Source organism: Stegodyphus dumicola, chromosome X1 (assembly GCF_044657685.1).
Source record: "Stegodyphus dumicola isolate Sdum_Otavi_A_Nest chromosome X1, ASM4465768v1".
Taxonomy (NCBI): domain Eukaryota; kingdom Metazoa; phylum Arthropoda; class Arachnida; order Araneae; family Eresidae; genus Stegodyphus; species Stegodyphus dumicola.
Window position 1 is genome coordinate 14,493,752 of NC_140780.1, and position 27,907 is coordinate 14,521,658.

Genomic DNA, 27,907 nt, shown 5'->3' on the forward strand with positions numbered 1-27,907 from the left:
TTAATATTTCTCCATTTCGGAGTTAATACGATGCAAAGCAGTAGTCCATTAATCACAATCGCTAACTTTTGACAAAATTTTAAAATTTTTAGAAAAGAGATCAACCTTCCTAAAATACAATATTTTGTATTGTTAATTCCGAAGAAGTTTCCATAAAATGGGAAGTTTTGGTTAAAACGTTTTATCGATTATTGCAGCCACAGATTTTTAAAATAAGAATTCCCATTCATTTGTATAGGAACAAATTTATTAGTTAATTATATTCAAATGTGGTATTTAAATAATTTTAATGCATTTTTTGAAAAGCTTTAGAATTTTATTGACGTATATAGTCTGTCATTCTCAGAAATTCCCTCGAATAAGAAGGGGCGAAAAAGTGATGAATTAACGTGTTTAGCGCTGAGCTAAAAATTTTTTTTCTGTTCATAATAGCCACCATGCCATAGAAGTAAAAATGAAAAAGGCCATCTCATTTAAAAATACAATGAAAGCTATTAAGCTTCACCTAATACTTTGAAAGAAATTAGATATACATCTTATGAATAGCTAAGATAAAAGAATTGAAATAAGTAATAATACGAATCAGTGTCAAAAATTACATTCCCCTCCTCTCCTCAGAAAAGGAGGACAATTATTCCATGTCAGAAAATTTTGCAAGAAACGTCAGGAAGACAGTACAGAATGTTCTAGAAGGAATAGTGCTAAAATTTTGCATTAGGAATTTGCGCCATTTTTCTGATAGTGCAATGGAGAATCTCATCTCTGCGTGACGCGGTTCAAAGAACGTCAACAAAATGATTATTTTATTCTTTCATCGCATTACATTCATTAAAATGAATAAAAATAATAATCACTTATAAATTTCAGCTGGATGTTTTATTTCTTCACGATCTTGCCACTTTAACTAGCATATGAAATTAAAATGTTTATTATGAAAGTTTTAATATGATGCGTTATGTCGTCTATCATGGGTAATTAACATGACTTGAATGGAAAATTTACGGCCGGTCATGAACAATCTGCTTTATGTGTCAAAGGAAGCTGAATAATTTTTTCTTACGTTCATAGCATGTAAATTAGCGATTTTATTTTGAATAATATTTACTATTATTTTAGATCTGAACAAAAACTGAAGTTGTATTATGAACAATGTCTAATAAAATTTCCTCTTTAAAGATTCTTGCAGTAGCAAACTAATCCATGCGTATATGCTTCCGTAAAGTTTCATTCGATTATCGAATGACATTTGAATTTCAAATAAGGCTACAAATCAAACAGCTTCAGTTTCTAAATATGAAAACATTTTCGCGAAAGCTCATAAATTTTGAGCTATTTTTCCTTTTCAAAATAAGCGTGACCACCTGTTGTTTAAACATAGTATGAATAGATATTCCAGTACCTATGCTGTGAAATATGCTTTACGTTTCGAACATAATTCGTCCTTATTGTAAATACGGTACCCCTTTTTGATGCATCTTGAATTTTGCACCGCAAAAAAATGATATTTTTAATCTGCTCTTAGTTGTTTCAGTTACAGTGTTCATGAGTTTCACTGCAAAGATTTTAAGATTAAGAAGATTAAGAAAGAATTTTGAAGAAATTTTCAAAATTCAAAATATCAAAATGCCTTTTATAGAGAGTAACTTTGGCTTTTGCCAAATCTTTTCATACTGGAAATTTTCTCCTATTCTACTACGCATTCTTCGAAATGAATTTGAAACGGAAACCTGATCAGAAAAGAGTTTAAAAAAATTGTGTAACCTTATTCCACTAAGTGGAAAGAGCGCTATCATTTTAACAGGCTATACTTCTTTTTATAATGTAAAGGTATATAAAAGAGTTAAGTTCGAGCATTTACTTACAGAAACATAATATGGATATTTTAATGGGTTACCTAAATTCCTTGGAGCAATTTTCTTCTTTGATGTCATTATTTCATTCTGAAATGTTATTCCCCTGCTTCGAGTTTGAGCTCTGGATTTAATTAAATAATTTCTTCTCATTTCTTTGCAGATTTAGGCCTTTATTCTGTACAAGATTTTAATTCTGTGCTGTCAAATACAGTAATAATTTCTTAAACAAAGAAATTTTTAAACCATCTTTAATTTTTTTTCAGGGGGAAGCAATCACTTCATATATTAATATTACCTTCTTAAGAAAACGTAATTTAAATTCTCTCTTCTTTAACCCTTTGTCCGGAAGTTCTTAGGCCTTTAAATAAATCTGATGTGAATTGCGCCATCTTCATTTTCAGTTTGCTAGCTCTGCTTCTCGTGAGCACTTAGATAATTTATTGTAATGAAACGCGCTATGGCTGTCTTCATTAGGAAACTGTTTCGATCGAAGATTTTTTAGCAAATTAATTGTTTAATGTTACAAAAGAAAAAAGAACAAAATTTTCTATTTAATCTTCCCATTTCGTCCAGATTCATAGTGAAAAACATAACAACATTTTGCTTTTTTATCCACGCCGACTTATAGGTGTTATTGGTAGAGTATATAATTTCATGCTCAGGATGGAGAAATAATGCAGAACGAATATTTAAAATGTTCCAAATTTATCGCATTACGTTCGATATCTCTAAAATGAAGTTACTCAATCATCAAAATGTTTTCACATTGAATGAAAAAGTCCAAAGATCTTTTCCAGTTGTACTAAAGATATACTTTCTTTTCACCATATGGTGTTCCATTTTTATCTTTGACTTTTAGGCATTTTCATGTCGGTAAGCCAAACAGTTAGTCGTATGACTCTCCGAAAAAATAATTCCCTCTCTGATATGCGCCCCCAAGCAGTACAGAACTTTGAAATCCCACCTTGGGAAAATTCACGGATTCAGCTTCTTGATGTTTTCAAACATCACGTGAACGCAAGCACTAACGAGATCGTATACAGACGACTCTTCACTGAGCACAGGCACAAATATAGCAGTTATCTTCCAGTCTATACAGATGGATCCAAGTCAAAAGATCATGTTGGAATGGCATTTGTAATTGAAGATCATATGGAGGGCAGACGCTTGCACCGTGATTTCTCTGTCTTAACATCCCAACTAACTGCGATATATTATAGTCTCTTGTACATCTCAAGGCTCTGCCACAAAAAGTTTATAATTTATACAGACTCGTATAGTGTGCTTAAATCATTAGAAGCTTTTTCTAACACTCAAAATCCAGTAATAGTGGATATTCTTAAGTTACATATAAACTTAACAGGTCGTGGATATGAAGTCCTGTACTGCTGGGTTCCCGGGCATGTGGGAATAAAAGGGAATGAGCTGGCAGATATCACATCGAAATGTTCTGTTGAACTGTCCAGTCGTCTCATCCCTTTTGGAGACATCTGTTGTGCTGTGAAAAACAAGATCCGAAAAAAATGGCAGCAACTTTGGGATGTTCAGCTTCAAAATAAATTAAGACATGTAAAGCCTAGAATTGAGCATTGGGAATTAACCAAAAATCGTAAGGATGAAGTTCTTTTGACTCGCCTCAGAATTGGCCACACTAGAGTAACACATAACTACCTTTTAACAGCTGAGAATGAGCCTGTTTGTTCAAATTGTAATGTTTGTCTATCTGTCCGTCATATTTTAATTGAGTGTCCAAGTTTTAATAGTCATCGTCAGAAATATTTTAATAGCTGTGACTTACCTCTCGACCGTTTAATCAGAATAGAGGTCAATATTATTTTTTTTTATTATTTAAAAGAGACTGGCTTTTATTATCTAATGTAAATTGTTTTGAAGACTATGTCTTGAAATTTAATGTGTGCTTTTAACTTGTTTTTATATGACTTCATCCTCTGGATTTGGTACATTTGTATACTTGTTTTTAATTATTGTATTTTAATTTCATCATTTGTAATCATCCCATCTCGTGTTTGGCGCGCTATAGTCATCTTTGGTTTTGCGCCATAATCTCTCACTCACTCACTCCGAAAAAATATGCCCCCTAAAACGCTCTCTCGAATTTGTTCACAAACTTAAAACTACTTTACCCTTTTAGCTGTTTAAGTTTAACTAATTATTTTTATAATGTATTTAGTTTTTTAAACTGAATGTCCCTTTAAAACACATAATGATGTAGCATTCTGAAAAGATTTTAAAATATTCTTTTTCGAAATTGGCGAGTTTGCAAGGTTGCTTTAAAATGTAATTTCTCCCCCCCCCCACCCAAGAAATAATCACTGTTACCAAACAGAATGGATTAGTCGCGAGAAATACCCTCAGATACATTCCAGCTAATAAATTTGAAATTACCGAATAATTTTGCAGTTTTATTTTCAATGAAGATATTACTATTTTTCCTATCTTTTAAATGCTGTTTTGATTGAGTTGTTTTTGTTAGTTTTCTAATTTGTTCCTATAACTAGAGGCAATTCAAAATTAAAGAACTTCTTATCTGAGTTAGCTGTGTTTCGTTGTTTTAATGGCAAGTAGTCAGCACTGAATTCCATTAATTTCAGTTGTGTATCTTAATACCGTTCCTTGAGTTATTAAATGTTTTTCTTTCTTTTCCATCTGATAAAACATAACGAATTAATTTTCCATAGTACAGTATATCGAAAGACATTTTGACATTAGGGAAACTGTTTACAGTTTAATCTTTCCATCTTTACACCGTAACGTATTTACACTATCAGAACTCTAATACGCATGTAGTCTGGTAAACTGCTAGCTCTCAGATTTTTTCCATTCGACGTGGCATAAGACCTACCTTTTGTTTACTTTTCAAATTGTAAAGCTGTAGCCGCTTATCATTCTAAGCGAATTAAAATCGATGAAAGAATTTATTAACAATTTATAACTTTATTTTTCATTTAATAATATAACTAATATAATTTATATTTAATTGATGTAACTTGTAAGTCACCAAACTGATAATTTTTGAACATTTATAGCAATACTTTGCTTAATGAAAATATTTGTCTAATACTGTACATTAGGTTTCTTGATAATGAATATTTTTTTTTAAAATTAAAACTTTCACCTCTCGGATTTTAACGACACCTTTAATTAATAAAATTTATAATGTATCTGACTGACGTATTTTATAATGTACTCACCTGATAATTTTGACGTTAGAAACGTCTGTAGCCCATTTTTCAAACTTTTTTGAGCCATTCATTGCGTTTACGCTATTATCACTTTCATCCTTTACGTGGCCTGACAGGTGTTGCAATTCCACAAAACACAAGATTTTATTTTACCATCCACGTAATCAGATAAATAGCTAGTTTCTAGAGCGTTGCCATTCAGAGTGGCATAACATCTTTAATTACCTTTCAAATTACATCTGCAAATGTAGCTCACCCTTATAAATTAAACGATTTAAATGTAGTAAACGCATTTCTTATTTATTTTTATTTGCTTTACTTTTTAATAATGTGCATAACTGATGCAATTTGTAATACTCAATAATAAAAACTTTGAAAATTTTCAAGGCTGGTATAACTAATATAAAGTGTTTATAAAGTGTAATTATTCACCTTGGTACAGGATCATCGTTTGTGGATTTCCTAACAGGAAGATTTTTATTAATTTTTTTTTTCAAATTTTCATCTAATAAGGTGATTGAGATCGAACTTTTACATGTGAGAAATCACTAGAGCTTTATATCGCTCCCCTTTTTTAAAAAACTTTTTTTACACTGCACCATCGACTCTTGAAAGGATAAACTCTATTTCTAAGCACTTAGGAGTTCCTCGTGCAAAAGCACATGAGAATCTATATTACACTTCAGATTAACGACATACGTCACATATATTGTATCTGCTCCCTAACTCTTCTTTTACGTTGTATTTCAATCATTTCATTCATTTCTTTCAAATTACTTTTGAACTCATTCACTCATTTTTTGTCTCTTTATCACTAATTCGCTCACTTTTTATCACTTTTCACTCATTTCTTTCAAATCACTTTTGCACTCATTCACTCATTTTTTAATCTCTTTATCACTCATTCGCTCACTTTTTATCATTTTTCACTCATTTCTTTCAAATCACTTTTTATAAAAATTCACTTTCCAGATTAAGAACTAGATCCTTTTTTCATTTGCTGAGCATTGATATGAATTCTTGAATAACCGATTTAGAGCTACGTCCCTCTATCCAAAAATTCTCCAGAAAACATTAAGAAAAAGATAGCGAATGCCAGATTAATATGAGGCTTGAAGGACTGATTGCTGCTAGATAACGAAAGCCAAGAAGAATATAGAAGAATATGTTTGTAAAACCTTAAACAATAATTTTTTAATGATGTTACCTACTTACGGTTTGTTTGAAAGCTAGCATTGCGGCTGTCTTTTAATCATATTTTCTGCTTCAGCCTGATTCTGGCTTCTGTTTACACTCCCAAAAGGTATTTCTTGCACCATTTGGCAATATTTAATTACATCTATTACAGCGAATTTCTCCTTCTACCTTGTGTTTCACTAGGAATACTTTTTCTTAAAATTCATCCTTTCACTTGAGTTTTCCCCTTAGCTTTCTGAAGATGAAAGTAATCGAATACTCAAATTTTTTACACAAATTTGACCCTTGTTTCAGTGCATATTTCGTTGATAAAGCTAGTATCTGCTCGACCATGCAATCAGTGACTTGCCCAAATGTGATAAATTTCTCTTTGAGGGGACACGTGACATCTCGACAGGCGAAATGCAACTATTTCAAGACAAAAGTTATTAGAGTATAACTTTTCTCAAAATACACTTATGCTCTAGATTCCTTTTTTCACTTAAAATAGACAGATTGTAAATAATATAAAACATATAAAATATAAATTAAAAGCCTAATGTTTTTAAAAACTAGTTGTTTAATTTCTCTTGCCTTTGATGAATCTTTTGTGACAGTTTGCTAGTTTGATACACTTGTCAGGACTTGTACGTCTTTTGACTTGCTTTGAAAATATTACGTATCCTGAACAGCTTACTGAAGCTATGTTCAAGTATGTGTGAAATAGACGCCACAAGCAGGAAGGGTGTACTGAACCCTTTATTCTCTATTAATTTACAGGTACTACTCCCGTACTTCGGGATACAGAGACCAACCACTTGTGGTCTGAACGTAAAAATATAAAACTACTAACTAAAAGCTAATTTTGAATTAGTTTACAAATGCTTAACACTAAGACTGGCCTTTTTAAAAGGGTACGTAGGTAGTACGCAAACTGCTGAAACTACAATACGTTTTAAATATCAAGAGGACTAAACCTCTGGCCTTAAAGGCAAGCAGCAACTGATTGAAAACTCGTAAAGAATGCAGTGGCAAGACGGCTCACTTCCCCTTTCTCTCTAACTCTTGGCAAAAAGCCACAACTTAAATACTTGGGTGTTAGCAAGTACAGTTTGCAGAAACAAGTTAAAGCATTTAATTCTGGCCGGAAGTGGAAAATAAGAAAGATAGTAAAGTTTTAAAGTAAAATAAACGTTAGTAAAACTTAAGATCCTTACACACTTTTCTTAAAGAATACTGCATCGAACTCCTTCAAATGTTGCATGATGGTTAAAAAATTAAAACTAGTAAAAATAGTAAAAATAAATTCGTAAAATGTTTTGAAAGTCACATAAACAAATAGAATTAAATTTTTTATATATCCAAAATTAATGATCGGAAATTTTATATCCTGCATAGTTTCAAAGAAATAGTTAAGATAAACAACTGTGGAAAATTTAAACTCTCCAGGCTGAATAGGTTTCAAGAAAAGTGTACCGAAAGGTTAAAAAAACACATTTTGAGAAAAATTGAAAAAAAAAAAAAAAACCATTGAAACCCAATCATTTATATAAAAATATCCTTTTAATATTTTCCTGCATAATTATCGTCTTGAATTGATATTTCTACATCAAGTTCTTGTTTTATTAATTTATATTTCTTTCTGGCCATTTTAGAGAGCTTTTGGTAAGCGAGATGGGTTTCACGAATTCTATCACAATCTATTTTTCGCAAAGACTTTACCAAATCCTGGTTGTATTCCTAATAATTTCGTTACTTGATTGTTGCTTTGCACACCATCATTTAAACATATTATCGCATCGAACAAATCTAATTTTAATGTGATGACACGCACAAAAACACTTTGTGGTAGGCATGTCCAGATGCAATTATTAAAACTTTCAATCGGATTTTGAGTTCTTCTATGAATGCAATTTGACAGTAGGTTTTTTTGCCAGAAAGACACTTTTAACAGCTAATGAAACAAGTTCTGGCAAAGAATGTTTACGAACATACATTTTATCAGCTGATAAGGCTTTATTGTAACCATACCAGACATCTGTCCCTTCTAAACTGGTGGACTTCCTAGTGCTTGTTTACATTTTGTAGTGAAAGATTTCGGTCTTTTAAAATTTCGAAACCTGCATAAATTATATATTTTTAGAATCGTCTCAGTCTACTTCTTTTTTTTAACCCAAAATTGAAAATTTGAAAATTTGTATGTCATACGTTCCCTTAAAACTTATAATGGGACTTTAAAAATCGAAAATGTATTAAAAAATTAAGTAACTAAAATAAAAAAAAAATTATTAACAATTTTCTTTTCCTCGTCACCAAAACCGAGAAAGAATTTCGTTAAATACATTTTGGGCTTTTTCATTTATTACTTTGCTTTGCAATCGTACATTCATTCTCCTCATCCTCAGATTAAAAACCTTTTAACTATTTCGAATATTAATTGACCAAATTATTAACATCGTCAGTAAAGACAGACATTTGCTCTGAAAACGAATTTATTGCCCTGACTTAGCTTACAGAGAGCTTTACAGAAAGCTGAGTTAGCTTACAGAAGTCTCACCATCATCTCAAAATCCCTTTATGCTTAGCTAACGAATGCTTTTGCACAATTTCGTTTTCATCTATGTAACATAAGACGTTTACTCGAATACACCAATCAATAATATATAAGCTTTCTTAGCATTGTCTAATACAAGAATAAACTAAAAATCTCCTCGGCTAGAAAATAAAATTTCCTATTTCCCCTTAAGAAGTATAGATGAAATTCCTTATTTCTTTCATATACGGAGCTAAAAAAATGTTTGAAGCTCAGAGCTGATGAGAAAGTTCTGTTTGTACATTATTCAGGTACCTGCAATGAGAGGAAGACGTTTACACGCTGACTTATAACTGTTTGAATAAAGACTATAGTTTTCTTGATTGCAGTAATATATCTTTCTCAGAAACTCACATTCTAATTTAGATTCCCTTGAATATTATATTATCTGTTTCTGGACTTTTCCGAACTTTTCCTTTATGTTATCCTTTCTGGACTTTCGGTACATTTCCGAATAATCGATGGTAATTCTGTTATGCTCCTTCCTATCGGGTGGAGAAGCTTTCTCAGTGATCTATGTGCACTTATTTCAAATAGTGCTATTTCAAATTTTGATTGTTTTAATACAGCATCAATAAGCGATGGATTTTCTTTTGTTCTTTTTTAGTTTGGTAAAACTTCCTACCGTTTCCTTAGCTAATTTATTTTGTTTCAGTTTCGTATGATTGTTTGAACTAATTTATAACTAGTAGTTCTTCTAACACAAGAAAGTTTTTTACTGTTAAAACAAATTCTGTTTCATTTCTGAATCAAAAATCCTGATCTACACTTGAGTACAAAACGTAAATTATGAGTGAATTGCACATAGATAAACGACTGGATTTTGATGAAAAATGCAGATTCCGAACGCCACGCGACCAACCAAGCCTGAATCGGAATTTAAAGAGTATTAAAATTTAATTGCATTGCCATTTGGATAGAATAATTTTAAATGACAAATTAAATATTAAGCTTGCATTTAAAAAGATTATTTTCAATTTGTATTCAGCAGCTTAGAATTCTGGTTTCTAAAGTGCATACAGAAGTTGGTTTCGCTTGACAACGAATACATAGGGAACCATTTAGCTACAGTTCATAGTAGCCTTAAACTGTAATAGGTTTTTAGGCTACAGTTCATAGTAGCCTTAAACTGTAATAATTGTAGAGTCATTAGGTTATTTTAGTGCTGGAGAGGTGAAAAATGAGCAATGCCCTCGCCGAGACTCGAACCCGGACCACTCGAATACGCGCTGAGTATGCTACCGTCACACCAGGAAGACATGCTGGAAGGAAGGAGAAAATACCTTATATACTCCCACAGGCTTTGTTTAGTGGTTACTTCGCAATTCCTTATATACTCTTCCTTTCAAAGGGCAACTGGGGATTAAGGGACTCAGTCGTCAAATCTTGATGGTGACGAATTATCATCCAGCACCTTTTAGTTCCGGCGCCACTGCAGAGGCATTAGATTATTTTGATGCTGGGGAAGTGAAAAATGAGCAATGCCCTCGCCGGAACTCGGACTTGGAACTTTCGAATACGCGCCGATTGTGCTGCTGTTCCACCACGAAGGCATGCAGAAAGGATGGAGAAACTACTATATAAGATAACGCTATTTTTTTCTAAATCTTACATAGTTATTCAGAAAAGCTGATTTTATAGCATCTCTATGAGAATACTATGATTTGTAGAAGTTTTGTAAATGGAGTTTTCTGATATAATTTAACTGAATTTCTTTAAGAGAAACCACAATCATTTCTGCAAGCATATTCTCAGTCATCTTACGTAATTTCTTTTGCAACAACATTCCTTGTGAAAGCTTCAGTTCATTCTTTCAAGTTCTAAAAAGCTTTCAATGACTTTTATGTTACATGAACAGAGATGTAATAGAGTAACGAAGAGAATATTTGCAAAAGAGTATAAAAGTGAAAAGGATGTTAGTTGTGTTACAGAGTCTCGTATTCTTGGCTAGCATTAACTCCGAGCTCTAAAAGACTGTATGAGTAATAATCTCAGGTCTTATTGACAACAAAATGTCAGAAAAAGGCTATAAAGAACCTTCTATTCACTCAATGTAATTTCACAGATGGCTCCACGTGGGGTGTGCCCAAAGCCAGCATTTCTACCTTAACTCAAAACAGATAACAAGGAACCTAAAATAAAATGTAGAAAGTTTAGCCTAACGGTTTACAGGATAATTTAATGCGCAAGAAGGCTCTGACTCGTAGAAGTTGGCGTAAACAAGCTCAATGGCTAGAAGCACTCAAAGCCATAGAATTCAATCTCTAGTAATTGAAAAAAGCAATGTGGTTTTCAAGCAGGCATAACACGCTCTAAAATTACCTTCCCAAACCTTCCCTTAAATACCACTTCTTTCTACCTCATTTGAATACAGGCGCGCTAGCTTTTTAACTTTCTGGCAAGAAAACATGGGTGAAAAAGCGGATCAACGGAAAGTTGCTTTTAAAAAAAAACTTGACTGTTAGCTAAATTAAATAAATCTCCATACAGTTCTTGAAACTCTATTTAGTTCATTTAAAAAATTATAGTTATTTCATATACGCATTATTGTTTAGAAGACTGCTAATGACTCTCTTCTAAATTTTAAATTTCCTATTTCTCTTCTTAGCAACGTAAGTATACAAACTGTTAAATCAGTGTACTGAACTCTTCTGTTATCTATTATCAGATCTTATTATTTTAAATATTAAAGAATTTCATTGCCCATGAGCGATTTGCTAGTCCATTTCCTCTAATTATAGCACTTGGGATACTCAAAATTAGCGTCACTGTTGGCGTGTATGTTGTTTATGCAGAATTCTTGAATAACCCGTTTCATAATTGCTCTTTTGAGCTTATGACAGTTTATTGCATTTCTATTATCTTTTCGTTTCCCGTAAATTAATATTTAGGTAATATTCCATCACATTTAACGCCAAAGGATGAAATGCAGATGTGAATAACGACGTAAAATTCTCGTATCAGATCCGGATTAGACCTTTAACTTGACCTTAATTCCTATAGAAAATCTTTCTCAAAGCTTTCCGGAAGTCAAGTAAATGCCGTTAGATGCGAGCAAAAACTTGTTTCGTTTGAGCCAGTGACCCACATTGCATCTTGCTTTCGTTCAACTGGCTGCACTTCAGCGGCAGACGCGCGTCAGCTCGCAGGTAAGCATGCGTTTCTCCTTTCATGAATTTGATGGGCGGCGGGTTTCTCAGTGCACTGGTCCTGCGTTGGGCCCCGCGCTGCATATTTTATGTTTAAAAAAATTTCTCAATAGTATTTTTCTCTATATGCCACAGAGTAATGGAATTATTACTAGGTAAGGTTTTTTCTAGTAATTTTAGTGATCATGTTTCAAATTCATTACTTTGCATTAAAAATCATTACTTTGTTCCCGTAAATTTATGAACTTAAAGGCGAGTAAGTAGAGTGAAATAACTTCTGTAAGACTACTGCAATTTCAAACCGGAAATATAGTACTTATTATTTTTTGACTGAAACATTTAAACAACATTGCTTACTTTTTCTGTGAAACTTCTTATCATCGGCAAACTTTCATTCTAAATTATCTTCCTCACATTTGATGTATAATGATGCGCAATACAGAGCATCTCAATTTTTCGGAACTTATATTTGATACACAACGTATTTTAAAACAAATTGTTGCGTAACGTATTTTAAGGAATTTTCAGCGAAGTTTTGAAGAATATAATGACAACTTTCTTTCCCTTTTTATGTTAATTCCCTTAAATATTCTTCAAATTAAAAAAAGTTTCCTGGTGTATTCTTCTAAAGTTTTCTGACTTTCGACTCAAGCCTAGAAATATTTTATTATTCTTATTTCTTGAAGGGTATACATCATTTTTATCCTCAAAAAAATTAAAACTTAAATTTACATTTAATGCGAAAATGCTTCTATCTTTCAGTGTTAGATGCTTAAGATAGGAATTTTATCATTAAAAGAAATCATTTTTGTAATCATGCTGAACATTTCTAAATTAAGAATGGATTTGACATGTACGACGTTCATCCCTTTCCACATACTATTCTTTAAACTCTTCGTATGCGAACGGCATACTTATCACTTTAGAAACGTGATCAACTTATGAATGCTCTTTCACATTAGTCCTGTTCATTCACTTAGAGAGAAACACCTTTTGATTGTGAATGAATACTATAAATACTTAATTTCAAGTAAGGCTAGGAAAGATACTTCAGTAATCATATCAAAGCTTTAATATTTAGAATAGAAGGAAGAAAGTGTTTTTTCATAGTTTTATGATCTTACTGTCGAAATTATGACTATAACTACTGGAGTAAAAATTAAAAAAAAATTACAAAATCAATCCGATGACGCAGTGACATTCCGCAACACAGTGAATCAAATGCGTCTAAATTTACTACAATTTACTGGAGATAAAAATTCTTCGTTACAGTCAAATTGAAAACTGCTTAAGAAAAAATTGCGTAAAATATGCAAAATGGCACGTGTTTTACGTTTAAACATGCTTCTGACCTTTTTATGTATGCATTTTCATAGCAATTATGATAAGCATGTCGTTTTCTACAATAGTTATTTTTGATAAAACATTTCTCTATGTTGTGCTGTCAATCTGTTTTACTCAAAGCATAATTTGTAATTTAATGTGTATAATTCGAATTTACCGTTGATAAAAGTTCTAATATACGATGCAGCATTTAGAATTTATAAGGTATCTCAGATAACATTCCCTGCATTCAGAAATGCAGAATGAAAAGACATTGTAAATTTAAGACGGCCGTGAAAATTTAATTCATAATAAATTTCTCATAAGCTTCCGGGTTTATTTTCGTAAAACGTTTTTAGAGATTTTTATATAAAACCTTTCTTTATAGAAATATTTAACTTATCCATTTTACAAATATAAAAAATGCCCCTGTTATAGTAAAATATAGGATTTCTACATTTCTCTAGTTAAAATACTGAAACTGTAACCCTTAACTTTTGAGCCGTGAAACTCCTTAGCGAACTAGAGTAATTTAAATCGTCTTTTCCAAATTGAGGCACGATGTGCTGGAATTCAGAAGTGAAGTAATTGAGAACATTTTCTATCGTTCTTTCAAGATTTGTTTATTACTTACATTTACTGATATTATTATTCTTGCAAGAATATTTTTCTTTATTGTTTGGAAACGATATTTTCTTTATTGTTTATGCATTTGTTTTGCCTGACGCCAGAAGCTTTACAAGTTGAGCTGACTTAACAGAACAATTGGTAAAGTCCTTAACTTTTTAATTTTAACTGATTGACTGCTTTAACCATGAGACTGGTGAACTTTAAACGGGTTTTGATTATTCAGTCCTTGTACGCTGACAGTTGTAAACGAATTTCTTATTAAAATCTTCCTTACAGTTGGTTTTAGAAGTTTTTCCTTTGCTCTTAGTTAGTTTCATTTCCGTCTTATGACAAATCATAATTTAAATACCGTCATCATCAACTTAAGTTATAAAAATCTAACTTTAATTTCAGACTAAACTAGTTAATGTCCTGCTAGAGTTACTCTGTCAAGTTTTCGATCTCTGCCTTTACATTGCAACTAAAATTTAACTAAGTAAACTTGACATAGCAACTAAAATTTATTTGTTGCCAGACAGAATCTACATAAACTAAAGATACTCAAAGAAATTTACAGAAGCTACTACTAGAAAATAAATACCTACAGTTTCATTTTCATAATTCTGGAGAAGGCTTTTCTACTATCGATTCCTGAATTTGCAAGAAAATATTCAATTTAGTTACCGTTACACGATTCCTTCCTAAATAAATTGTTAAGTCGCTAATCCTAATTCCAAGTAAATCTGCAAAAGAATGTTAACATATTCTCAATGGCAAGGTCGCTGTAATTAAAATCAGCAGTCACATTTTCGAGAGTTATTTTTTATTTTTTTTATTTTAAGCAAGCTACTTCGCATCTTTTGAAAAGAAAAGAGAACAGACAGGGAAGAATAGCTAACCATTAAAGTGTTAATTAAAAGTATAGGAAATTATCGTATTTCAACGTTCGTTCTCTGATGAACGTTGGAATACGATAGTTGTCAGCATATCCAACAAGCGAACAGGTAGATCTGTTTCGAATCTCAGCCAAAGCACTGCTGATTGTCACATTTTTAGCCCCTAATAGACTGTACAAAATAAATAAAACTTTACAGACTATTTATCATGTTTTTGGTTTTAATGTATCATATAAATTACTGAAAGCTAATTTTTTGAATTTTCTCTAATCCGAACTTAAAAGCTTCTCGAAAACTTCAACAAGAATAGGAAAAAGAGGAAATAAAAGATAAAACTTTATCTTTACTTAATCTTTTAATTGAAATAAAATTTAAAATCTTCATTTAATGATGTACAAATTAAGGATTACAGTTTTTTAAAATATGCTAATTTTTATTAAAAGGCTACCAAAATACAGCAAATGACGTACATAATTAAAACTCTTGAGTGGAGTGTTTAATTACGACAGAGCACTGGAGAGCTGTCTGCTTAAGAGTGCTGTCATGTATTCGTCTGTTTTGGACGAACAGCTATTTAAAACACTTTTTCTATCAGCTTTACTATTAAAAGAAAGACGCACGAATTTTTTCACCTTTCCACAAAATGTTGCAGATGGTTACGTTTTTCAACCAATAAACTAGTAGCATCGAACTAAAGAACTTGATTGGGAGATTTAATTAGCAGTTTCTATGTTTGCAACAGTTTTCCTTTTATACAGTATTCCAAAAGCGGTCAGTGGTGACTGGCTATTTTATATCATATGGCACAGCATAAAAATGAACTAAACAATTGTTCTCCCAAAATGTTTTAGTGTATGATACAGACCTAAGAGGGTGATTATGTTCGTGGTGAATTTTCTGATAGAATCAAATTTATATTTACATTTCAGATAGAGAAGACTTCAGTATGAAATTTCAAGAAATTATAGATATTAAGTTTTTATACTGCGAACTGTGAAATTTCAGAAGGCATTATTTTGAGTTCCTGTATTTTTCGTATTTCATAAGGAAGCTGAAATATCGGTGTTAAATTACATTCTCTTTACATACTGTCCTTATTTATTCAGATTTTATCAGCGTAACCTATTTCCTTTACATGTTCCCTTCTCATTCCGTTCCATATAATTTCCATGAAAATAATATATTGAGTATATGAAGCCAATTCTGAAGAAATGAGATTTAAGTTATGTCTAGTTTTAAAGTTTATTTGCTTTACGTGTCCCTAAGAAAATTTACCATTAGAAAAAGGGAATAGAATACCAGCTGATTTTCATTCTTCCCAGTGTTTTAAAGCTATCATTTTAAACAAACTATTTTGCTAGATATTCCAAAATGTAGGTTCTCTCTCTCTTTCTTTCTAAACTGGAGATTGTGGTTATAACACGCTTTCGAGATAAACAATTTGAAAAATAAAAATAAGTTTACATTATCGAGAAATACAAGCGATGTTTTCCGTTATATTATTGCTTTCATGTTATTTTGAATAACTGATTTTTTTTTCAGTCTAACAAACTAAACCGTCAAAAGCATACTCTCTTCCACTTCAGTGACATATATAAACTGCAATTCGAGCGTGGCATTGAAGTTTCGCATTTTGCTCTGTCAGCAAAAACGGAAGTGGTCGAAAATATTGGATGAAAAGTGATAGTAAGAGACTTTTGTCTGGCTTTAATCAACAGTTTGCTTCGTAAAACACAATGCTCTCATTTCATTTTACCTCAGTAGGCTCACAAATTGAATGAAAACTGCACAGAATGCTTCAGAGCTATAAATCTCTCTCAGAAGTTCCCAATGTTGTGCTAGGATGCGGAGCAAATTTTATTTTCTTTGCTGCAAGCAATTTTAAATCTTATTGCCGCTTTTCATAAGATTATCCGGCAGCAACGCGAGCACATTATCCGCAACATTAAAAAATATATCAAAGAATAAATTTGAATTCGTAATATAGTTGTAGAAAAGGTGAATTTTCGCTCCAAGCAGATAAAGGTTTAACCTACAAAAAGTAGTAATTACTAGTGATTTCCTGTTAAGAATTAAATAAATACTAATATTCCAAAGCTTTATAAATATTCGAAAATATTTTTGTGACGACTATCACAACTCGAGGTTTTGAAAAATAATTGTTCTCCTTAAGTTTAACCACTTCCTTCAGAATAAAATAATAAACAGCACCTTCGAAGAACATTAAGTATTTAAAAGCTTTCTTTTTAATACCTAACAACATTTTGATAAATTTTTCCAATTATTTGGTGGACTCTCTTTATAGCAGCACCCCTTTTTCGATTAAAGTTTGGAGCACGATATGCGTAAAGGTCAGGACAGCTAATCGAATAATTTCTAATCGAATAATTGAAATTATATTAATTTACTAATCAAGCATTTGGAACAAGGATGTCCTGTTTCAATACCCAACAAGTTTCAAGCTAATATTCAATCTCAAATGCAATCAATTTAAAATATGTGCTAAATTTGGAATTATATTTTTATTTTAAGAACATACAGGAATTTGGTAATCAAAATAAATAAAAAAACAGAAATTTGGATCTCTCTAAAAATTAAATACGTAATAAAATATTTGTGTGTTGAAGCATTACAGTGCAATATCACTTTGGCAAAAGATTTATTAATTTCTAAAGAATATTTGGTGTACAACAAATATTTTTGAAAAAGCTAAAAATGTACACATTCTTCCTCAATAAAGTTTTTAAAATAATAGGTAACGGATCAATCGTTAAATACCGAATGCAATTGCAGAGAAATGAAAAAACATGTTATATAATTAGTCGTTCGTTACACTTTTTTCTAACTGCTAACTCAATGATAATGGCAGATTAGTTTGCTATTTGTGATTTAAATAATGCTTCCTTGTGTAGCTGTGTCTTCGACAATGAAGGTGGAAGGAACAATGATGTATACATAACAAGCAATCACGGAACACTGGACTTGGGTCAGTGGACGTTATTAAAAAAAGGTGAGGCAAGGCGTCTCGCTTCACGGATAACAACCGCCTTTTCTCAAGAAAAGTTCACGAAGATGCGGAAGCAAAACTATAGGTAATGAATTCATGCAATTCTATTTTTACCGGCTGAATGTTACTTCTATTTGTCTCTAGAAATATTCACTTCATGAACTACAGTTTCTGAATATTATCTCTGCTTTATCCTTCGAATCAATGATTTTAGTCAAGCTATGATTAGCAATTCTTTCTTCTTTTCTTTCTTTAACATAAACCTAATAGTAATAAAAAAATAAGAAAAGGTTTTGCACAATGATAGTTTCTAATAGTGTAAAATGATTACATGAATTTTTTATTCGTGTTTACATTGAATTAATATAACTACTAATTTCAAATTTAAGCAAGTGCGTTCTTCCCAGTTCTCTTTGAAAGTAAAGGACGGTGCGCTGAACTATATCTCTGCAAAATCATGTGGAGTATATAGTGGAGTTAGGTCAGTTTGAAGCAGGAGATGTGAAAAATGTTCAGAACTCTCGCCGGGACTCGAAACTGGACTTCTCGAATACGCACCGAGTGTGCTACCGTTGCACAACGAAGGCATGCATCACGAAGGAGAATTTAACCTAATAAGAATTAAATATTTATTACGCTTTAATTGGTGTGTGCGCTGTCATAAAAAAAAGTCTTAAAAAATTAATATTGCGAGTCTTTACATTTTTCTCCACCTAAATCATATTAAGAAAAGATATTGAATTTATTCGTATGTCGGAACTTATTTATTAAAACTTTATCACATTTTATAAATAATTGCCTGATTCCTGGTAGAACATCTTTAGAAAACCGAGAAATAAAAAAGGAAAATTCCCTGATTTCATAAACCTCGATCAGTATAGGTAGTATTATCTCCTGTCTATTATCCTGCGCAAGCTAACGTATTCACATAATATAAAAGTGTTTTTTCTGATATTGGAAGTTTTAAGTGGCTAAACTTTAAGATTGAAAGAGTAACACTAATTGTATAAAAAATACGAATACTCACGCAGCTTTAAATTATACAATACGGAAAAATAAAATCCTGTAAGTTCGTGAAACTTCAATTTCATTTCATTTTTATTGTTGATTTAAATAATCTTGTATTTAAAATTAAGAGAATTTATATATTATGTCGAATTTATGAAAAAAAATTGAGAGGTTTTTTTTAAAAAATCAAATTTAGTATGAATGTACATTTAAAATAGAGAAAGAGATATACTATTCGACGCTAACTTTCGTAAGCGTGGTTATCGGTGAAGCTTATTCTACAGGGTTGTCCAAAATCTTTATCAAACACAAAAGCCTTTATCAAACACACGCAGGGGTATGCGCCTATCCAACATAATGCTTGCTCAAACCATTAAACCTCCACCAACGTAATGATCTTTTTCGTTGATGAAGAAGATATAGTATAATTCCAGGCTTTCTCCAGATAAAGGTACGCTGAAAATCAATGCCCAGACTGAATCTCGACTCACCTGTAGAACGCAGGGTACTCCAATGAAGTCTGGTACAGGAACTATATTGTTTGCGCCATGATAAGCTCACTTTCTTGTGTGCTTCTGGAAGTTGGGCGCAAGCAGCAGGTTTTTCTGGCATAGAGCTGTACCTCATGAAGTCTTCGGGCAGCAGTAGATCATGAAACTCGGATTGCGGTGGTAGCATACAGCTCACGAGTGATCTGTGAAGCTGTAGCTGTCCTGTGCCGCTGAGAGGAAAGTGTGGAATAAGGAATCTCATTCGTCGTTTTGAATCTTGGTCGACCTTGTCCAGGTCTTCTCGATATGGATCCAGGATCTTGAAACTGTTTTCACAAATTTCAGCCGATACTGGGCGTTACATTGAGCCACCTGCGCTTGTGATAGACCTGTCTTTAATTTACCTACAACTATCCATCTCATTTCATCATCCATACATTTGCGATTAGTCATGAAATTTACCTAGCTCTTGCGAGAAACTTAGCAAATGAAAGTGAAGGACTACGAACCCACAAATAGCCGAAAACCGCCTCGTGTGCTTATATCCCCTCCACAATCACAGCTCCGAAGACACACACATCTATGCTTACGCATTCGACTCTGAATATTTACATAATGCTTCGGAGGCATAATTAGTACCTTTGGTTCAATACGTTTCGTGAAAAATGGATAGAATTTGCAAATTATCTTAATTTTGTACACGAAAAGCTTAGTTTTGATGTACATATGACAATCTGTATCGAGTCACGCGATTCAGTAATTTATGTTTAATTTGACATGCATATCTTGAACTAACTAAGATTATTTAAGAACTGTAAATATAAATTTTTGAACTGTACACAGAAGAGTTTACGGTGTAATAATTGAAAGAAGCATATAATTTGTTATATGTAATTTAGAAGCTTCATAGAAAAATATTTAAAGACTATAAGAACTTGATACCTTGATATGGAATAAGTTTTAGGATGAATAGAGTTGGTCCTTATCACTTCCAGATTTCCTAAAAATAAAATTCACAATTAAAAATCAAGCTTTTCTTAAATAAAAGGCAAATTGCAGCTATAAAAAACATTATAAAAAATGTAAATAAAAATAGTTTATAAAAAATTTTATTTTTATTTATAAAAAAATTTGATGTGGTCACCACATGACTTTCTTGTACGGACTATTAAATTATACACACTATTTGCTGCAATTTATTTAAATTTATTTCCTCGAATTATTCAAACTTAATTAACTGATCTCCAACCAACTTAATTAACAAGTTGCAAATTTTGAAATTAAATATCCAAGTCAATTTTTATAGTATAGGAGTTGAACTTTGTCTAATTTTATTTTTTCATAATGAGTATAACACTTTGCTAAATGCAAGTATGGAACCGGGAGACAGCATTAAAAAAGTTAAATTTCATTATTTCTCGAAAACTAATTTCTTTAAAAATCTGAACATGAATCAAAACTGGGATATTTTTGTCATTTAAAACACTTCTGTTATTGGAAGTATATGACTATATCCAACTATTGCAAAAACAAAGGCCGGGTAAGAACAAATGTCAGGTAAGGGGATGTGTATGCATACGTTTGGTTATACCAATTGCAATAAAAAAGGAGGTGCACAACTAGATATTATAGCAGTCTCGTATACAAAATCTCAACATTTTAAGGCTAATCCTTTTTGAATTACGCGAGATACGCAGATACATATATACATACCTATCAGACTTCACCAAAAAAAATGCAATCCATTTTGGACCAAAAATATGAATTTTGTATTTGGAAAAATTCGTGTGTACGTACAGACGTCACGCAAAAAGATCATTCAAATATATTTGGAAACGGTCAAAATAACTGTTTCTGTTGAAATATTATGCCCGAATTTTGTCGCGATTACAATACTTCTTTTACTTCGTACAAGGAAATAAAATTCAGATTATTATTTGGCGAAAAATTAAAATATTTTCCCTTTTCATTTCCTTTCTTGGGCATTTACATAATCATACGTTATGTGCCTTTATATGTTGGATGCTATGTGTTATTTTAGCAATTTCATAAATCCTTTGCATTTTATAAAAAGTACAGGTATTTATTTATAGAACATCAGAAAGTATTCAGAATGAACAGAATAACAATGCGAGAAACTTGATTGTTTCACAGGTATTCCTTTAGTTTTTCTATTATTACAGTCGTTATGCAGCCTTGCATAAAAATTTTCCCCCTGCCTATTTGACGTTAAATTTATCCAAAGATATGTAAGAGAAAACTGTTATTTTGGATTCTCCCTTATAAACATATTTATCCAATTATTCTTAATATAAATTTAAAACGTAATACAACAGTTTCGCTGTCTCGGAACGTTTTGATTACCAACTTCAAAACGTCGAATAACAGAAAAATGAAAAATAGCCAAAGTCGTAAAATTTGAAGCAAATATTTCTCCAAACAATGCGTTTCCATATGTTCTTAGTGATCTTCGCAATAAAATTTTACTGCCACTTTGTAGTACCTAATGCAGGGAATTTGGGCGCATTATTCAAGTTCAAAGGCGGTTGCTGTAGCTAAACAAGATTATAAAACTCTCATGATTATGCAGCTATCTTTGACAATTTTCACATCCAGATCGTTCTCTTTCTAAATATAATTCTCTTTGGAGGTCATTATAATAAAAATGGGCTTTATGTCAGACAGTTCTTTAGAGTTAATTTCAATTTGTTAACTTCCTTTCTCAAATAACCTCTAGGCAGTTTTCTCATGACTCATTTCTTATCTTCGCCTACTTAAACAATAGCAGATCCAAAGATCATTACGGTTCAAAGAAGAATGTCATTGCTTACAAATCCATTTACCGTAAAATTTGAGGGATACAGAGAGGTATTGATATAGGGAAATAAGCATTGCGTAAAATTCGCTAATTTTTATCACTATATGCTGTTAAAATGGACCGAATTTAATCCTGAGTATTCTTTCAAATTACAGAATTTTTCATATGTGCTAATGGACGTAATACAATTTACAAGAGATGGATTGGATTGCTGTCCTCGCAAATGCGATTGCTGTTTTTCGATTGGTGCTCATCTGCAGCGGGATGTGGATGCTGATTCGATACTTGACAAGAACTGTGGCAGATCAAGAACTCCAAAGAAAATATTTTGCTGTGTCTGGTGTTATTTACCTTCTAGGTTTGATCCCACAGTCGTTACTTCTACTGCTTGTAAACATTGATATGGTGAACTTTATGCTAGATAATGGATACTTGTGTTGGATGCAAAAATCTACATACATTATTGTTATCATCCTACATAATTTCGTTCTCTTAAACTGGATTTTACATTCCATTCACGTGCCACAAAAGAATGAAAAATGGTATTTTTCAACTATTGCAAAAAATAAATTCTTCACTTTTATGTTGGGATTTTATACAACAGTTATCATTCTCTTTCGAGGTTACATGCTTCGAAAAGATGACGGCAAAAGATTTTTCACCGACGTGGCTTCAAAATCTGGTAATGCATCTTCGTCTGGATGGTCAATGACCCCTGTGGATAACCCTTCTCAAGTTGTGCGACTTCAATTACTATTATGCGAAAGTTCTTTATCAGAGAAAGAAATTATTCGCTATTTAATATTTTCATATGCAACTGTAATGCTACCGATTTTCATTCTCCACTTCATTCTGGGTTCTCCACTTCTTCAGTGCATGGGTTTAAATGCTCTTCCTCGTTCTGGAGAATCAAATATATGCAATGAACAAGAAATGGATAAAGGTAAGTTAGCAACTCTGCTTGTCATTTATAATTATTACATGTCAAATTTGAAAACTGAGCTTCATAATAAGCTGTTTATATTCTTTGCTTTTTATTGCAGTGTTGAAATTAGAATAATTTACTGAATAATATACTGTAATTCTATATTTTAAGAACACTTTTCCACTTCATGTGACGATAGTGAAAACTCTTTTGAAACTTATAGTGTTTAAATTCCTGTTTAAAACTTAGAACTTCGGTTGTTGGAATACTTACATTTATTCATTTCTTAACTTTATATATATTTACGTTCGTTCTTTTAGTTCATTTCACAAACTATGCAACATAATTAAATAAATCTCTTATTTTTTTCAACTTAAATACTTCTAAGATTTTTCTAAGTTTCTCTGGCAGCAGTGAACTAGAATTTATCCTATTTTCTTCATAAATACAGAAAATTCAGTTTGAGTATGCCTGTAAATCGATAATTAGTTAAATTTCACCCTGTTTACATTCATTAGTGATCAAACTACTACGATTTACCACCAGCAAAAATAGTAGTACATTATCACAAAAAATGTTTTGCCTAAAAAAAGACCCGTTTTAATAGCGGAAAATAATGAAAATGTAAACAAGATGCAAAATGTGAACAGTTTGTTGGGTGTTGTGAACAGTTGAAATGTTTTATATTTCTCTTTCCTTTAATCTTAATCACTTCGAAAAGATAATTGTATTTGATTTGCACTTTAAACCTTGCACATTCTATTGATTCGTCGGATAACGGGTTTCTGTTTAGAAGTCGAGCTAAATCGTTCAATGCATTTCTGTTGTTTCACTTTTTGCTGTTTTATAATAAAGCTGTAAAGCTGCAAATATAATTCTATAAAATTTAAAACTTGTAGAAATCAGATTCCTTATCTTTGGAATTTTTAAAAATAATTAGATGTTCTATTTTACTCCTTCATTTTAAGTATTTTAGTATTTTATAGATTGCTTCTATAAATAGTCTATTAGTAACCTTGCGTGTTATAGAAAAAAAAGGGTCAATTTTTCGCTCTCGATATGTGACTGTGTTGAAATGAACATCAATTAAAATTGATTCTTATAGCTTGCTATTTTTAGAATTTAGAATGAATTTTTGTACCATTAGCACAAGATTTTCATATACAGTGACACAAAAACAGTGAAGAACATGCATTTTCAGTTACAGGCTCAGATTAGAAACGATTAATTTAAATTCCCAAGTCTGGTTGTAAGAAATGCTTATGAATGCAAAAATTATAAGTATTTCATCGCAAGAAATTTTATTTAGAGTTATAATTATAATACATAATCGAATTCAGATAAGAAAATTTCGTACCTGTTTGTTGTCCGAACAAGAGAAAATATGAATCTGTTTTGTCTTCACTCTACATAGCAATTTGTAGTGAAAGGATTTTGTTTCATGTGAAATGAATTGAAATGAGGCTAGATCCGTCTAAAATTTAAAATTTAGAATGAGTTTCATTTCCATTTATATAAATTAAAAAACGAACAATTGTATTTCAAACTATAATTCCGGGAATATAAATTTTTCTTTGACCTGTTATTAATATTTCATAGATTAAAGTTATATTTTTATATTGCTTTCTGTAGTTTCCCTACAATGTTTCATATTAAGGAAGGAAACAAATGGAAAGTTCTCAATATTTATACCCCAAACTGATGGTTTCTTACAGACATGAAGTGTATATTTTACAAAATATTCTACATATACTCGAATTTGAGAATACACGTATTTCCGTAGACTGTATGCATATTTCCTTTTCTGTATATCTATAGACATATACAGAACGCCAGAGAAAGAAACGAATTGAAAACTGAGCCCCCACAAATGCAAAGAGAGACGTAATAAAGGGATAAAGTTGGATTAGAGAAGATGTGTATCCGACAAAGCTACAAACAAGAAATGCTTTCAATAATTACTTTGTGTTGCTTCATATAACTCAGGGCTTCTCAACTGAGGCTTCTAGAACGACAATCAGATGTCGCTAGAATTATCAAGTCTTAGAAAATAATTCTGATGAGTATGTTTATAGGAAAATGAAATTCTGCTTTGTCTTAACCAATTGGCTTGGTGAAATCTGTTACGTTTACTTTATGAGATTTCATACCTGCTTACAAAAAAACAAATGGTTAATTACAGTAAGATACATTGAGCATCGTTGCATATTGTTGTTATACATATTTGGCTAAAAAATTCAGTTATAGGTTTAAACGAAAAATAGTGGAAAGCGAAACGTTATATAAAAATTAGGATTTAGAAAGAGGAAATTACGATAAATCTCACATGAAGAAATTTACAGCGGTATATTTCATATCTTATTAATATCATGCAGTATAAAAAATTGACAAATCACATAAGTATTCCATCGTGTATTAGAAAGCTCTTTACAATTTTAAATCAGTAGAATTCATTAGTTTCATTTTGAATAGCAATCTTAAATTGATACAAAAGTGCAATTAGTGCCATTAGAGACATGTGTATTTTAATCCTTCAATTAGAAACCTTTCTTTTATTTTTACATACACAAGGAACTGAACAAAAAATAATAGGACAATAAAGCCAAATTAATGATCATTGGCTTTTCTTTTATAGATGCACAATATTTATCACTATATAAGCAGTAGGCTACAAATAATGCTGTAAGAGTTGATTTAAAGATAATTTGTGCAATTTTTTGTGTTCGACATCCAGAGATTTTCGAGCTTATTCCTCAAATTTGGTTAAGTTATTCTCCAATTTCTTCCCCCCCCCAAAAAAGAGCTAACTACCTTTTTCATCTAATCGCGTAAATATTGTTATGTATTTTTTAATATACACAAGAAAACTGACTTGCATTCATTGAAATAGGCGTTAAAGCAAATTGATATAAATTTTATGTATAATGCCAAATCTAATTTTATTCAGAATCGTACGGTTGCTTTTATGTCTAATTCTAATTTTTATATTGGCATGCTTCTCTTCCATTTAAGAGCCTTTATTACGTTTTCATTTATCATGTATAAAATTGTAGTGTTTAAAATAGAAAAATATTTGTAATATATAGTACGTGTTTTGATATATTAAAGTTTTATTAGTCAAAATAAAATTTAGAATGAGTATGGCTTTATTATTATAAAATACAATATTTGTACGTGACTGGATATTTTCATCCTGACTGGATAACATGAAAATGTGGAGTATTAAATAATGGAAAACAAAGAATTTTTTTTTATATCTTCGATTCGCATCAGAATTGAAGGTAGGGAAGAGAAAGACACTGAGAAAGAAGTCTTACAAGTTCTCCCAAATGGGCACAGATTACGGAAAGCTTCGATTTATCTTCAGGTTACTTATCCCGCAGATGTATCGTAGTATTATAAACTGCTGGTGACAGATTTTCTTTCCTAAGACTCGAAATTATTTCTAAGATTTCTTATCGGTAGAAGATTGAGCCTTCAGAAAAAGTAGAAAGTATTGTTATTGGCGATGAATTAATTTTTCGAATTACTTTAATTTCGAATTACCTATTATTTCTGGTTCTATTATAAGGTATTTCTCTCGCCTTCTTGGTGTGGCGGCCTGCACGCTGGGAGCGTACTCCAGAGGGCCACGATTCAATTCCCGGCGAAGGCGTTTGCTCATGTTTCAAGTCTCTTGCTTTCAAAAAATCCTAATGTCTCTACATTATGACTAGGACTTGAACATATTATACTTGTATAATTAATCAAAATATTAGTTAACAGTTCCCATGGTAGGTAGTTTTTCTGATTATCTTATTACGCGTATTGGATAACTTCGGTACTAGGTTAAGTCAGAGATTGTTTTAAAAGTATATTTATTTTTTTATAAATTAACACAAAAAGCTTTCCTGTTTTTCAACAATTGCATTCATGGAATATTTGCACATTTGGTATTTTATAAGTGGCATCCTTTATTATGCTTCGTTACTCAAAACAACTCATAAATTATAAAATAATCAAAATTAAACAAAACACAGATCTTCATTTTATAATTAAGTGCATTGCATGTTTAATGTGTTCGATGTAACATGCTTAACTTCATTTCAGGTTATATATCCATTAGCAATGTAACTAATTAATACTTTTAATATTGTCTTAGCATTAGTAGTGACAATGCACATTTATCTACTTCCATTGCCGCTTTCATTTTATATCATATTCAAGCTAAAATACTAAACATCTAGCATACACGTATTCTCTTCTACCTATGATATGTATCATCCTTAAGATGTGTACTAGGTTTAACTTGAAATTAGTGTATACGTATTTATGATTAGCTATCTTGTAATGTAGATATGGTCTTAGATGGTAATTTTAAAAGTTATTTTTATTTCATGTGTATTTTGCATAATCATTGTTCCGTTACATTTAAGTTAGGTTAAGTTATTTGAGGATAAAGCACACGAAGGCTATCTGCCTAGAAGAAGGAACGCCTTTGTATAGGATTTTTTAAGGGAAACTGGCTCGTATGCACTTCACGCATGGAAAAAGTCTCGAATATTAACAATGCGGACAGCTCGTTCCCCTGGATTCGAACCAGGATCGAACTCTCACTATTCAGCGGTCTTATCTGCTCGGAGCACTGTTCATTTGCTTTATATAATAAACTCAGTTTTGCAATTACTTATACTTCGCAAGTGTTGTTTACACTTAGACTTTCGTATTCAGTGATGATTTCACTTGCTATATTTCTTTTTGCTTCGACGTAAAGGCACCGTTGCATTATATTCCCCTTTAAGTTCTACCCCTATACAATTTCCTCCTGACTCTGTCGCTGTTCACTTGTAGAAATGAATATTTTTCCATATCCCAGC

The 27,907-nt window shown here is 31.6% G+C and overlaps 1 protein-coding gene across 2 annotated transcripts in view; it reads left to right on the top strand.

Moving 5' to 3' along the window:
• The first annotated feature begins 11,830 nt into the window (after window positions 1–11,830).
• The window catches only part of LOC118183806 (uncharacterized), a 44,015-nt gene continuing 27,938 nt past the window's right edge, over window positions 11,831–27,907 (top strand). The window contains exons 1-3 of one of the 2 annotated variants that reach the window (XM_035353413.2): window positions 11,831–11,974; window positions 17,715–17,894; window positions 22,282–23,069. In XM_035353413.2, coding sequence (XP_035209304.2) covers window positions 22,325–23,069 — 745 coding nt within the window. In that variant the 5' untranslated portion in view covers window positions 11,831–11,974; window positions 17,715–17,894; window positions 22,282–22,324. The other variant, XM_035353414.2, reaches the window with a different exon arrangement.